General features: G+C 43.0%; 1 protein-coding gene across 2 annotated transcripts in view; it reads right to left on the bottom strand.

The window, feature by feature from the left end:
* Positions 1–13,506, bottom strand: part of ZNF423 (zinc finger protein 423) — a 236,272-nt gene that overhangs the window by 163,207 nt on the left and 59,559 nt on the right. For both annotated transcript variants that reach the window (XM_074881702.1, XM_074881703.1), the window contains exon 3: positions 1,469–1,669. In XM_074881702.1, coding sequence (XP_074737803.1) covers positions 1,469–1,669 — 201 coding nt within the window. The remainder of the gene's footprint in view (positions 1–1,468; positions 1,670–13,506) is intronic.

Below are 13,506 nucleotides of genomic sequence, written 5' to 3'. Positions count from 1 at the left end.
GGCTGTGCACCTCGCCTTCCAGTTTGGAAAACAAGGATTTTTCTATTCAGTGGCATTTTCTTGCTTACTACCCTGCAGTAGGGTACAAACGACATTTGCAGAAGTCTCAGGCCAACGCCATGGTTGTCAGCTGGCCAAGAAATTACCCTGCAAGAAGGAGCCTTTCAATTTTACACACTTTCAAGTTTGCAACCTATGCAGGGTTTAAACATGAGCGCAGAGCAAGGAGCCCTGGGGACAGGCATAGGACTGCAATCCCTATCCACCTGCAGGCTGGGGAAAAGCCCCAACGTCCCTCTGTCCTTCCTCCCAGCAAGCAGACAGGAATGAGAGCTGGGGGCCCTCTCCTCCGCAGACCAGAGCAAGGCAGGGGAGGATGCTCTCAGGGCAGGAGTCAGACCGAGCCAAAGCCCCGGCCTGATCCTCCCTCCCTTGCTGCACTCTGTTTCCTGTATTTTTTCTTGGCTGAGCATCGTTTTACTTCTGCCCAAAAATAAGAGCAGAAAACATGGACTAATTACCAAACAAATTAAGTGGCCAGGGAAGAATATGCACTTGGGGAAAGAGGATGGGATACTGCTGCACCAGAGGAGAAACTAACCCTCCTGCCCTCTGCCAGCCTCGACCTATCCATATGTCATAACAGCAAATGCCTAAAAATATTTCAGATGAGTGTGAAGGAAAAAGTGATGGCAGAGTATTCAATTCCAGGAAGGTGAAGGATGAGAGTCTCTGACTTAAATACATATGAACATATTCTGTGCTCCCCCTCCTAAGTTTTTATTTAATCTTTGTTAAAATCTGCAAAGCTTTTTACTACCCCTGTAAATCGGCTTAGTGTGCTCTGCAGAATACCTGCTGCTACCGCTGGCCATGCAAAGGCAGCCGTGTAAAAGCAAGATATGTTGCAATTGTTCACACCAATGCTCTGAGCTTGTTCTTACTTTACAGAAAGTAAAATCAAGATCAGCGTAGGCTGATGCCATCCTCACTTCCATAAAATTCAAAAGGCAATGCAATAATAACCTAGGGAGAACGGTGTATTTTTAGGGTGGGATTACAAAACTCGCACTATGAATTTTAATCTCAGAAATCGTCATGTTCTTTTATGGGGTTCAGAGGCCTTTCTTCCTGGGAGTTTTGCACACTTCAGTCATTTAACTTTTTTAATCTTCCTACATTTGGAGAGCGAGGAAAAAATACCCTGCCTGAAACTTTTAGCATTAAAAAAACCCCACAACATTTTTGTCTAACATAATTACTGACAGATTCCAATTGGAAAGCTGTTGCTTTTCTTTTAATTTTATTAAAGGAGTGAACAAAGGCTACCCAAGGCACCACAATAAAATTACATTAACTGTAAAATTACATTATTAATTCTTTAATCTCACTTGAGGCCTCAAGCTGTTGCTATGTCCAATTACCCAGCTAACCACCTGTCAGAACTGTAAAGCTAGTTTAACATTACCTCCAGGACAGTTGTGTGCCCTGTGTTCAGTCAGGTCTGCCAGTGAATCGAAGTCCTGCTGACAGTTATCGCAGGTGTAAATTGACTCATCCTCCATGTCTTCATCTTCCTCATTTCTCTCTTCCTGGCTCGTCACACTGTTCCTCTCTTCCAGGGCCCGGCTGTCCTTCGCTTCACTCTCCAGCTCTCCTCCCAGGCCACCTGCCAACAGCAAGAACATCCTCTAAGTTTGAGAGGTCTGAAAAATAAGAGCTTTAAGAAGGATGTTGCACTTATTAAGATACATTTAATTACAGCCGCTCTCACATTATTCCCGACACCTTTCATTATATTAATGTGGTTTTTATATCATGCGGTGCAACAATTCTCAACTGTATTCTCTGCTGCTTAGTGCGAATCCTGCAAACACTCTCTCCTAATCTTCTCTGGTGGGTGTATAGCAGGAGCCTCTAACTCTCTGTCATATAAAGTTGTTAGTGTTTTATCACTTAACCAGATTCTCAAAGCCTTAAAAATTGGCAAGATTAATTACAGCCCGCAAAGAAAAGGCATGTGCTGAATTTTAATTCTCAATGCTCTCCTCTCCCTGCCGCCTCCAAGCCCCAATATTAGTAACAACAAGGAAAAAAATGCTCTAGCTGAAGACCCCCAAAGCACATGTATACCCCAGGACGTGAGAGGTCCCGCTGAACTAATGAGAGGCACTTGGCTGGGCAGATGAGCCTTGCGTTGTGCCGACCTAGCCGTGAGCCAACAGCATTGCATCTGACCTTCAGGTCTCTCAGATATTTTTTATCTTCGTCTGTGACCAGAGCGTGGGCTAGCACAAACATCTTTGCCAAAAAATCCAGAAGTTTTCATGCACATTAGTGTACAGGGAGACTGATCTCTCTGGCAGCTCTGGAAACACCCCAGTGCAGGGAGGCCGAGCACCCCGGGGCTGTGCAGGCATCAGCTGCACACCTGGGGCAGCCAGCTCTCCGCTGGCAGTGGGGTGGGAGGCAGGGGCAGCTGGCCACAGTAACACCCCCAGCATGCACTCAGTGGCCTCTCATGAGGGATGGGCTTGCAGCCACGTGCTCATGACTCCAGGACACCCCCTTGGCTGCGGTGGACACCCAGACATGCCTGAAGCCAGCTGTGCCCGATGGCTCCACGCAGCACTGCAGCCACCCTCACTTGGGCACTCTGGAGCAGCAGCAGTGGCGAAAAAGCCCTTCTAAGTTCCTGTTGCCCTCTCAGCAGGGAAAGCATCCATTAGACACGCTGGCCACACTGACCAGGCTTTGGTGACCAGCTGAAATGGAGATGCCTGCTCTTCTTCCGCACCATGTCCCACCAGCATGGGCGATACAGTCCGCAGGTGCTACACCTGCACCATTTCACCTGCCTTCGCAAGCACTTGCACACTCTGATATGCCCTGTTGGTAAGAGGGGAACATCTGAGAAGTCACCCAGCAAAGCGAGATGGAACCGTAGGCTCTTCCAGGAGAAGAGATCCTCCCGCTCCGTGTGCCGGCTGACCCCGAAAGCCTGGGGGCTGCTCTCAGCCCGGCAGGAGGGAGATGCCACCTTGTTGGTTCGGGATGCATTTGGGTTTTAAGCCATTAAGGAAACGTCAGCAAACAGAGAGATGAATTGTTTCTAAAATTAGATCAGCACCGAAGAGATTAAGGACAGCCAATGCTGAGAACATGAAATAGAGCTGAATAATAAAATTTATTAAAGATGAAAACTGGTTACCACGAGCACTGCAATTCAGACACACACGTTAGTAGGGCTCTGCTACCACCATCCAGCCAGAGCACATTTTATACCATCTTCTGCACTGCGCATGATAACATAAATCAACCAGTGTAAAACACTCTGCAGTTTTCCATGGAGCACTCGTAACATGACGTACCCTTCGAATTGCAATGGAAATATTAAAAATCAATGGCTGCTTCTGGTGTATCACAGCATCCCTCTTAGCAATTAACTGATCTGCGCATTTTCAGGTTCTTTTACTGTTAAATTATACATACTTTTCTACTACAAAATTTCCATTAAGGGCTAGATATAATGTTCATCTTAACAAATCAGATATGCCACTTACACAGCGGTAATGAATTTAAGGATTTGGTTATAAAAAGTATCACTCACAGAGCTCTCTATATTGTAATTCATCATCTGTACTATGTTTATTCAATAAAATGCTGTTCGCTGAACCTCATGCTTTATAGACTCTTCCTTAAATAAAAATGTATTGTAATGAAAAAACCCACATGATTCTGGTTCTCTTTATACTACTACTTCACCAAATAATAAGTCACATTTAAAGCTATACTAGCTTTGCTTTACTTCACACATCACTTAATGTACATATTCAAATTATCACTTACATTTTGTCATATTTACTTGGCACACCTTTATACAGTCTCTCATCCCAGACTGCAATCACAAACATTTTAGCTCATTCAATCTTTTTAAAGCCTGTATGTCCTGCAGACTTGATAGTTAATAAATCAGAATGTCAACTCTCCAGTTTTATAAGACAGAAACCTATAAAAATAGTCCAAGTATATAAATCTAACCTAAAGAACTGCCACCTGCTTCCACACTGCCTGCCGACAAAGACCTCAGGGAAGCACTTCTGAACTGACTTTGCCACAATCTGAAGAAGAAAGTTTTGGGGCAACTTTGGGGAGCTTTAAGGGACCTTCACTAATATTTTTAGCAGAAATGTTGTCTTTTGACAGTTAACCTAAAGACCAGCTAATCTGGTGAGTACACTGTGACAAATTTATCCTTGGTTTTACTCCAACACTTCGTGACTACACCAGGGATATAGCTGTTCGACTGAGTCCAACAATAACAAATAATTTAGCACACTGCTTTAGGAAAAATAAATTGTACAATGTGAGATAAGAAAATAGATTCCCGACTGCAAAGCAAAATTCCAGAAACATTTTTTAATTCCCTGTTGAATGGGAAATCTGATCCTCTAGGCAACTTTTCAAAAGCGTTTTTGCTTGACAGAGTTGTATGTCAAATAACACAACAGTGAATCTTGCATAAATTATTTAGCAAATGCAACATTGCTGTAAAATGAGATTTTTTTTCTGTTTTTAGTGAGTTGAAGAAATTGTACATGTCTGCCACGCCTCAGTGTTACTGTCCTTTGAATAACACGGTCTTCAGATTCCTCTGCCAAGCCGCATGCTTGGTGCTTGCCTTGCAGAAACCAAGCACCACCGAGAAAAATCTGGGGTGTTTCTTGGTTTTTTGACCTTTGTGTATTTTGACCACAAGCTGCGAGCGGGGTGTGCGGGGTGCGGGCGGCCCTGGGGAGACACTAGCTCCTTGCCCGGGGGAGAGAAACAGCCAGCAAGCACCAGGGCGGTGATGGGAATGGGTGGTCCATCCAGCAAGGAAAAGCTTCAAACGCAGCCCAGCTGCTCCCGCAGTGAGCTCAGTTTCCCTGATGAGGACAGCAGGCCACGAGCATTCCTCAGGAACTCATTTCTGAGGAGTTTTGCTGTAATGGTTCACAAATTTAACCTGCAATTTTCCTGCTGGCAAGAACTGCAGGAGCACCCCGCCCCAGTGCCGCCGGGCAGGATGGGTGCACGTGGACACGAGCACACTGCCAAAAGGGTTCAGGTCACCACAGGTGGCCAAGGCACCGCTGGTACCAGGACCATGGGGGATCTAGGGGCTGGGCCTGGCTTTGAGGGGGCACGTCCATGTGCTACCACACAAAGGGGCTTCTTGGTGGCCAGAGCCAGTGGCATCTTCTGACATCTCCAGAGATCAGTGGCCACCTTGTAGTGTCAAGCACAGATATGTCTATTTACTGAGACAGCTAATTTTTATGATAGATTTTAGTGAACTTAATTCAGTAGTAAGTAGTTTCTATCTAAACAGCTAAAAAAAAAATAAAATAACAACAATCACAGTTACTGGCCTGTGAGGAATTTGTGCAGGGAACACTTCTGTGAAGGCGGCACAGCACCATAGGCACATGGCTCCCACCCACCACTGGGATGTTTGTGCACAGCACAAGGGTATGGGCAAATGCCAGCAGAAGGGAGCTGCTGGCACCGCCTTTTCAGATAAATTATCGCTAATTAATTCTAAAGGGGGGGAAAAAATGCCCCTGCATTTCACAGAAGTGTTAATAGTAATTTTTAAATGAACCTGCCATCTCTAATGATGGCTTTAGCAATTATCTTTTATGAGTAAGAGAGGACAGAATTTGAGAGATCAGCCTTGAAAGTACACCTCACTCTACCCAAAATGCCAGGAAAAAGGGTTGGGGGACTTCTTGTTTTTCTATTTTTTTCCCTTCCCCGCCCCCCTCCCACCCGTAGCACAGTGGAAGGCCTGCAGGGCTTTACACAAGAAGAATATTTTACCCTATGACCTAAACAATCTGGCCAACAGTCAAGAGTATGTTATTCTAATTGCCACTACAGTTAATGTTGTTAATGACTCTTGGTTTTTCTGTAAAAGCTAGCTTATGCTCTAGAAAGTTACTATTTCAAAGGGGACATAGCAAGAACTGGGAGTGTTCCTGCCTGACCTGGTGGTCCAAGGAATGTGGCAAACTTGGCAAAGCTGGAAAAGTGAATTCCCAAAGGCCTGGCTTGAAAGTTGCAGTCAGTAGAAATGCCTTCTGAGCTGTGTTCAAAACAGCTCTGTTACAGGAACAACGCGCTCCTAAAGCCAAATATTTGAAAACAGATTACATGTACCATGTTCAACTTGGGCCTCACTGAAGTCAAGAGCAAATTTCCACTTACTTCAGTCAGACCGGGATGTACAGCACCGCTACCAGGCTGGGGTTGTGCTTGGAGCTGAGCGTGGCAGATCCTCAGCCCCCGACCACAGTGCCAGCCCAACTACAACGGCAGCAGCAAACTGCTTCGGGGACTTCAGTTAGTGATGAAGGACTGAAAACACAAGAAGGTCAGAGCCACTCAGGAAGCGCTGCTGATGCCTACCTATGTTTCCACTGAGACACATGGAAATGGGTAACACCGTGCAACACATGGGACAGAGAAATTAAAAAAGGAACAAACCTCTTAGCTTATTTTTTCAGCTGTGGAATCAAGTATGGACAGTTTAAACTTTTAATCTTATCAGCACAACACAGGGCAGGCAAGCCTTTCTGTCTTTGTGCCAGTAAATTTTCTGGGGCTTTTCTTTAATTTTTTTTTAAGCCTGAGGACTTTTTAAATCTGCGATTTATTTTAAATCTAGGATTGTTCTTTGGAACATACCATCTAGTGCAGGGTCATGTCTGGCTTTAAATACCTCCAGTTACAGGGCTTCCATCAAGAAGTTGTTTAGTGCTAGTTTTAGTGCTAGACAGCAACTTCACCATGCAGAGCTACGGCTGCTGTCTACAGAGTGCCTAAAGTTAAGCTGAGCAAATCATTACCTAGGCATGTGCACACACATGCATACACACTGCTGAAATCTGAGGGCTGGAAAGCAAAAGGTAAAAGAAGAGTAGGAAAGAGACATCTCTTCATTCCTCTGCCTTGGTCCAAAGAAAAAACAATTGAAGATCTCACAAAGGGCTATAATAATTCCTAGAAATTTTCCAGAGATGCAGAACAAATAATAAAAGTAAATGGCACTGAAGAAATAAAAGCTAGTTCCTGGAAGAATGACAGGTGCTGGCACACAACTAACACACCTCCTGGGACTCGCCCACCCAGGGGTGCAGCCTTCCTGTCCAGTGGCCGCAGGGCGGCTGCTCAGCTCCCCGGCAAGACAAAAGGAAAGGAAATTTCATCTATAATTAGGAAGTGAGAACAAAAGAAACAAATGACTTAAAGGAAAAGCCTAATCTAAATGTTCATTAGTAAACATTTTGCTCGGTGTCAAATGCCAAATCAGTGTGGGGGAGGTCTCTTATGTAGTTTTATGTGGTTTGTTACATTTTATCTCTAGCACTGTCATGCAGCAAGAGAGGCCAAAGTTCTCTGTCAAAGAAGAATGAACAGAGGCAAAAAAGCCACTAGTGTTTCAGTTATTAAAACACAAAGAAACCTCAGCTGAAATCTTCCCAAAGGATGAAAAGTCTTGGCTTTGCTGGGTACCTCCACTCTGCAGCTCTTCAACATTTCAGAAAGTATCTTTTTTCAACACTTGCATCTTGAACACAGGTATATGTGTGTGCTACCCCTCAGTGGGTCAGGGCCCTAATGTGAGCCACTGTAACCACTGCGACCATACCCAGCAAAGCAGCCAAAAACCTGCTGCAGCCAAGCAAACCACGTCAGAGAGCGTAGATTGCATCCCAGCTCTAGGACCAGGACCAGGTATCAAAGGCAGCTCGTTCTGCACATCAAATCATTGCTATGTGCATCAAAAGCAAGCAGGTTTGGTGCTCTATCGTGCAGTGCAGCATAGGTCTTTCACACAGTGTCAAACCACATGGGGAAAAAAAAAAAAAAAAAGGTGCCTAGCTGAAAAACAAAGAGCCAGAAAGGATAATGCATGAAACACCACGGTATATTCCATGCAACATCAGATTGCACGGGATGACTACATGACAGAGCAGAGTGAGTGAAGCACAGGCTGCCACACAATCCTGCCGACGCTCAATCGCCACGTAATGCTTCTCGCAGGCTGAAGAGATCCGTGCATCAGATCTTGCCTTCCCTCAACAAGAGGAAAAAACAATCATAATACCAAAAAAATTATTTGATCCAGCATGTAGTTAATGGTGTTGGCCTCCTAAGACTTACAACTTAATAAAATTGATCTCACTGCAGTACTGTAATGAAGAACAGTAGGATAAGGCTACCCTTGAACCATGAAAATTGTATATTGTTACCTCCTCGTGCCCTCCTAGGGCTATGGCCGCTGCAGCCTCTCCAAGCTGTCATTTGTCTGACTCTGACAGCAGACTCCACCGACAAGCAGCAATGGTGGCTACAAGAGCTTCTTTTGGAAAGGCAAGGGAAGAGGGAGAGTGCTCAGTGCTAAGTATCTCTCTGGATAATAACCCACAGGATAAAAACACAGATTATACCAATAATACAGTTTTGTGTGAAGTGTGCTAACAAAATATACAAAAGTCAGAGACTTTAGGAAGCACACATTATAACATTTCACAACAGAGTCTTATTACACACCAGTATGAATTAAATCATATTAATTTCTAAATAGGTGGACAGTTATCAGCATCCTTCTTTAATTTAGCAAGGAAAAACCATTTTGATGGGGTACTGCACCTCCTTCTACATCTGCTTGTACACACGCTTTAAGAGAAAGCGGTTCCAAGCTAAACACCCGGTAATAACAAGCTAAGTGCTGCTGGTGCCTGCACCACCACTGCCTGCTTCTGCCGGCATTGCACTGCTCACAGAATTGTTAATGACAGCCCTGCACGCCCCCGGCATCCTCCTCTCAGCATCCTTCTATTAACTTACACCAACACTTCACAGGGAAAGTGTTCATCTTACTTCACTGATGGGATACAATTTTCTCCAATTAGCAGCTACAATATTTAAGAAAACCTTAAGTGTCTACCTTGAGTTTAAAGGCATGGAAAGAGCTGGCAGGAAGACGTGGCAGAGGACTGGCAGCTCATTGCACCTTCCTTTGCTGTAGCACAGTCACAGAGATCACAGAACGGATAATGCGTGTCACTTGTTGCCTCGCGGTGCCTTGCTTTCACCTGAGCCCACTTCTATCTATATATGGTTATCTCTATATGGTACAGAGATATACCATACATACATCTACATAAATACAGTATAATTGCCCTGTTTTCTCCAGTGAAAGCAAGACTTCGCCCTGCGTTGTTCTGCCTCCATCAAATCCAGCCTCGCCGCTGGTATGTGCACAGTAACTACCAGAACGTATGTATATTTATATGGACAGTCCTGGCTCCATGTTCTCTAAACAAGTTCTTTTTTTACATTTGAATCTAACCTGAAACCCACTGGCTTTGCTCAGTCAATGATTTTTGCATCACACTCTCATACCCAAACTCACCCTACAACCCTGGTTTTCTTGGATTTCAAGACTTCTGTAGTATCCTTTAGTCAACAGGCTAGAGAAACCTTTTATTAAATGCTGCTAATTTTTTTATTGATCAAACTGTGAGCCATTTCATTTTCCATTATAGCAGAAATCTCCTATAGGAGTATTCAGATTAAGTTTCTTTATTCTGTGTCTAGTAGCATGTCACTTTTAATCAGTTTTTAGTTTCATTATTGCTTAAAAATTAGAAAGCAGTTTCTCTACTCTTTATTGCTTTTTTTAAGTTTAGTTACTGAAGGGTTATTAAACTTGGAAAATATACAGACAGGCGTAACGTGCTAAATAAATTCCTCACTGTCTCTAACCAACTTTAACATTAGCTTTTTTTATAATTTTTAGGTTTATTTTCACTGAAAGACTGCTTGTAATTATTACTCATGTTCTCCCCAAACACTTATGTTACTAAAGTGTGAAATGTCTTCTAACACAAAGACAGTTCTCTGGGAAGTAATTACAAAAATGCATTCAGGGGCAATAATTTTATATTAACTGTCAGCAGCATACATCTTCTGAAAAGGCACTTGTTATGAAGGAATTATTTGTGTGGAATTTGAAGGCACTGAAGGCAAAGGAAAACTGCAGAAACACATTAAACTGAAACTCCAGCTCCCTCATCAAGGGTCAGTTTATGTTTAAATCATTACCTTGAAGGCAACCCCACACCTTCCAAAGAGTCTATTAGAAAGACAATTTCAATTTATGCACAAATTGGACACAGTCTCCAATTTTCAGTGTGGAACAATTTACACCCCCCTTTTTAAGGAAATTTCTGAGGAGCTAATCAAAAAGATGTATCTGAAAATTATGGGATTCTATTAACCTTTCACTGATGACACTAAAAATACTTGCTAATGATTTATGGCTAGTAACAAAAATAATGGCCTCAAAACTGACCAGGCACATTAAAAAGATATCTGTGTCTGTAACAGCTACAAGAAAAGATTTAATGAATATTTCCATAGTAACTTTTATCCTGTAGGCTAATCCCCCAGTCTTTAGGAAGGCAAAATAACTCAGTGAAATTAAAAATTTAAAAAAGTGAAACCCAGCAATAATGATTAAGCATCACATCACTTTAAAAGTGTTTTTTAAAAAAATCAGATAAGAAAATCACAAAACCACCACCAAACAGTAAAACTTCTTCTTAATCGTACCTGCAGGTAATGTTTCAGCCTTTCTAGTGCTTTTACTAAAATGATTTAGATGTTACTATGTTATGCGACAAATGCATTTATACACCGAAAAGCGGACAAAGAGCTAAGTTATTATTATTTATTTGCATGCAAGCAGCAGTGGGATTGTACTTTATAGTGTTAACAGTACATAGTGTTTATCAGCTCTTCAGTGTTTGGCAACCAGTGTAATGGTATAAATATGGGATGTAAACACTTCCCTGCCACAAAAAAGCACTGTAAGTGAATTTTAGAGACCGCAACAAAAGGCAGAGAGCGGAGCAGCCCAGAGCATGCCACTTGCTTGGTTACCAAAACGCTGCCCAACTGCAGGACGCTGCCCGGTTACTGAGCTCGGTCCCCCCAGGGTGCCCTCCTGCCCCTCTGGGGAGCAGACGCCCCATGCCCCTGGCAGGGCTGCGAGGAGAGCAGCACCCCTCTTGTACACTGGGGCCTCCTCCTTGGAAAGAAAGGGCTCAAAACCCAGGGTGAGGGAAGCTTTCGGTTGGCTACAGTGGGCTGTGGCAGCAGCGGGGCACAGCAGTTCATTAGCAGATGGCAGAGCAAAGGAAGAAGGCACCTCTCCGGTGTGCATCTGACCCGGCAAGCACGGCCTGCATCGGAGCAGAAAGGCACACTCCTAGAAGGGACATCTCACTTTCTACCATGGCTCACTTCTGCTCTCTTTGCTACCAGGGACGTTCCACATGAAAGTGCCGACAACAGTTACCACTGCTTTTTCACAATATCAACACCTCACACTTCTTCCGATGTCAAACAGCAATTTGCTTTGTAGATCTCTGCGGCATTCAAATCAAATAGTGTGTTTGCACACAGCTATCCCAACTTCTCAGCTATCACTCACAGAAAACTCTCATCCACTTATCCAAGACTGGTAATAGTTGTGCAACAGATTATCTGTGTCTGGAAATAAGATGTTATTGTCCACTTCCAGATTCTTAAGGTGCATCTGAATGGGAGTTAACTACCACCTTCAGTTCCAATAATGAGGTTCAAATCAAAACCAATCTAAAATTCATTTATATGTACAAGGAAATTAGTATGCAGCAACTACTAACTTCAAAGTGAAGTGTACTTCTTCATAAAAATCTACTTTCACTCTTTGACATGCAACTGTTAAGTAATACTGACCATCATATCGAATAAAATCCATGTAAATTTTCAGCACAAAAATGGCACTTTAATTTTATTTAGGTATATGACTATTTTAATAATGCTCAACTTATTATTATCCAAGTCTCTCTTGAAGACAAGTGTCCTGTTTCCAGCAGCTCCATGGAATCCCACTCACATGTAACGCAGGACATCTTAATCACATTTTAATTCATAGGCGTGACAAATTATTTTATTTTTTTATTTTAAGAAAATGGTGTGAACTATTTTTTTTTTTTTTTTACTTTAAGGTAAAGCCAGATATCTGTAAAACTTAAATCTATAGCTCCCTGAACAGACAGAAAATTCAGAAGGCTTAATAAAATTCACATGTGGCTTGTTATTCCAGCTGCAGATCAAATGCAAAAATAAGGTATTGATTGGTTCTGCTCAGAATAGCAGCTGCTGGATCTGTTTATTAAAATAAACCTGTTGATTTTTAAAAAGCCAAAAACTACAAATGATGTAATTTACCGTAAGTGACAAATGTGACTATGTATTTAAGTGTTTGAATCCCCTTTGCCTAATTCAAAATTCAGATTCCTTGATGGTTTCTCTGTAAGGTCCAGGACTTTGAATTGTCCTTCTGCAGGTAAATTCTGGCTCTCAGAAGATTCGCATCCTTGGCGTGTAACAGCCCACAGTGTATGCACACCGGAGCAAGATGTAACAGGAAAGCAGAGCAAGGCCTCAATTCAAAATACCCTCTTATGTCCCTGAATATATTTCTGTTTGAAATGCACTTTTTCCATGCTTTAAATATGGATTTGTTTAAAAACTATGCTGAAGATTAATGCCTTTCACAACCCAAATCTACAGGGTCCTATAAGTAGCATTTGCATTCATCTTTTTATATCTATAAAAACCCCAAAACATTAGGACTGAGAGGGAAAAAGCCATAGCACTCTGCAAACTGTCAGGAACCAAGGGGTGGAATCAATACAGAGGGAAAAGATGGAACAAGACGGAAAAACGTATTGGGGCAGGAAGAAAAATACACATAGGCAAATTAGAGAAAGCAATAATTATTTCACTGACCTTCTCATGGGTCTTGGTTTGCTCAGAACCTGCCTGGATCGTTTTCCAGTGGGAATGACAAATGTGTGGCTGAAGGAGCATGGAAGGGACCTGCTTCTGTGATAACTGTGCCTGGAAGTCTTCAAAACTGTGATTAAAGACCTGCGAGGTTTCTGTGGGGCTGGGTTCGTGGAGTTAGCTTCTTAGGTAAAATTACTGTTTATAATAGGGTGGGACCTGGACCATAACCTAGTTGTGGGGCTTACAGTCTGATCAAATACCAAACATCATCTTGGAGGAAAAAAAGCTCACTGACATTCTCTCTACAAATCTGGTTGACTTTGGAAAAAAGGTTCTTCAAATGCACCTGAGGAAAAAGCCACATTTTCCCAAATATATGCTCATGTCTCTCTACTACCAGTTACTCCTGGCAGAGGCTCACGCCTCTGCTGCACGGGAGCCCTCCAAACTGGGCAGTGCCAGCAAAGCGAGCAGAAATTGAGAAAACAGTATCTTACACTGCTCCAGCTGGAGCTGGGAGGGACATCGGTAGGCAGCCCAAGTGATTTAGGAGCCGAATACCCACTGTGTGGCAACAGACTGTAACAAAACCCCATGAAATTGGAAATT

The sequence above is a fragment of the Strix uralensis genome, chromosome 12, assembly GCF_047716275.1.
Source record: "Strix uralensis isolate ZFMK-TIS-50842 chromosome 12, bStrUra1, whole genome shotgun sequence".
NCBI classification, from domain to species: Eukaryota; Metazoa; Chordata; class Aves; order Strigiformes; family Strigidae; genus Strix; species Strix uralensis.
This window is presented reverse-complemented; position numbering and strand designations above follow the sequence as displayed.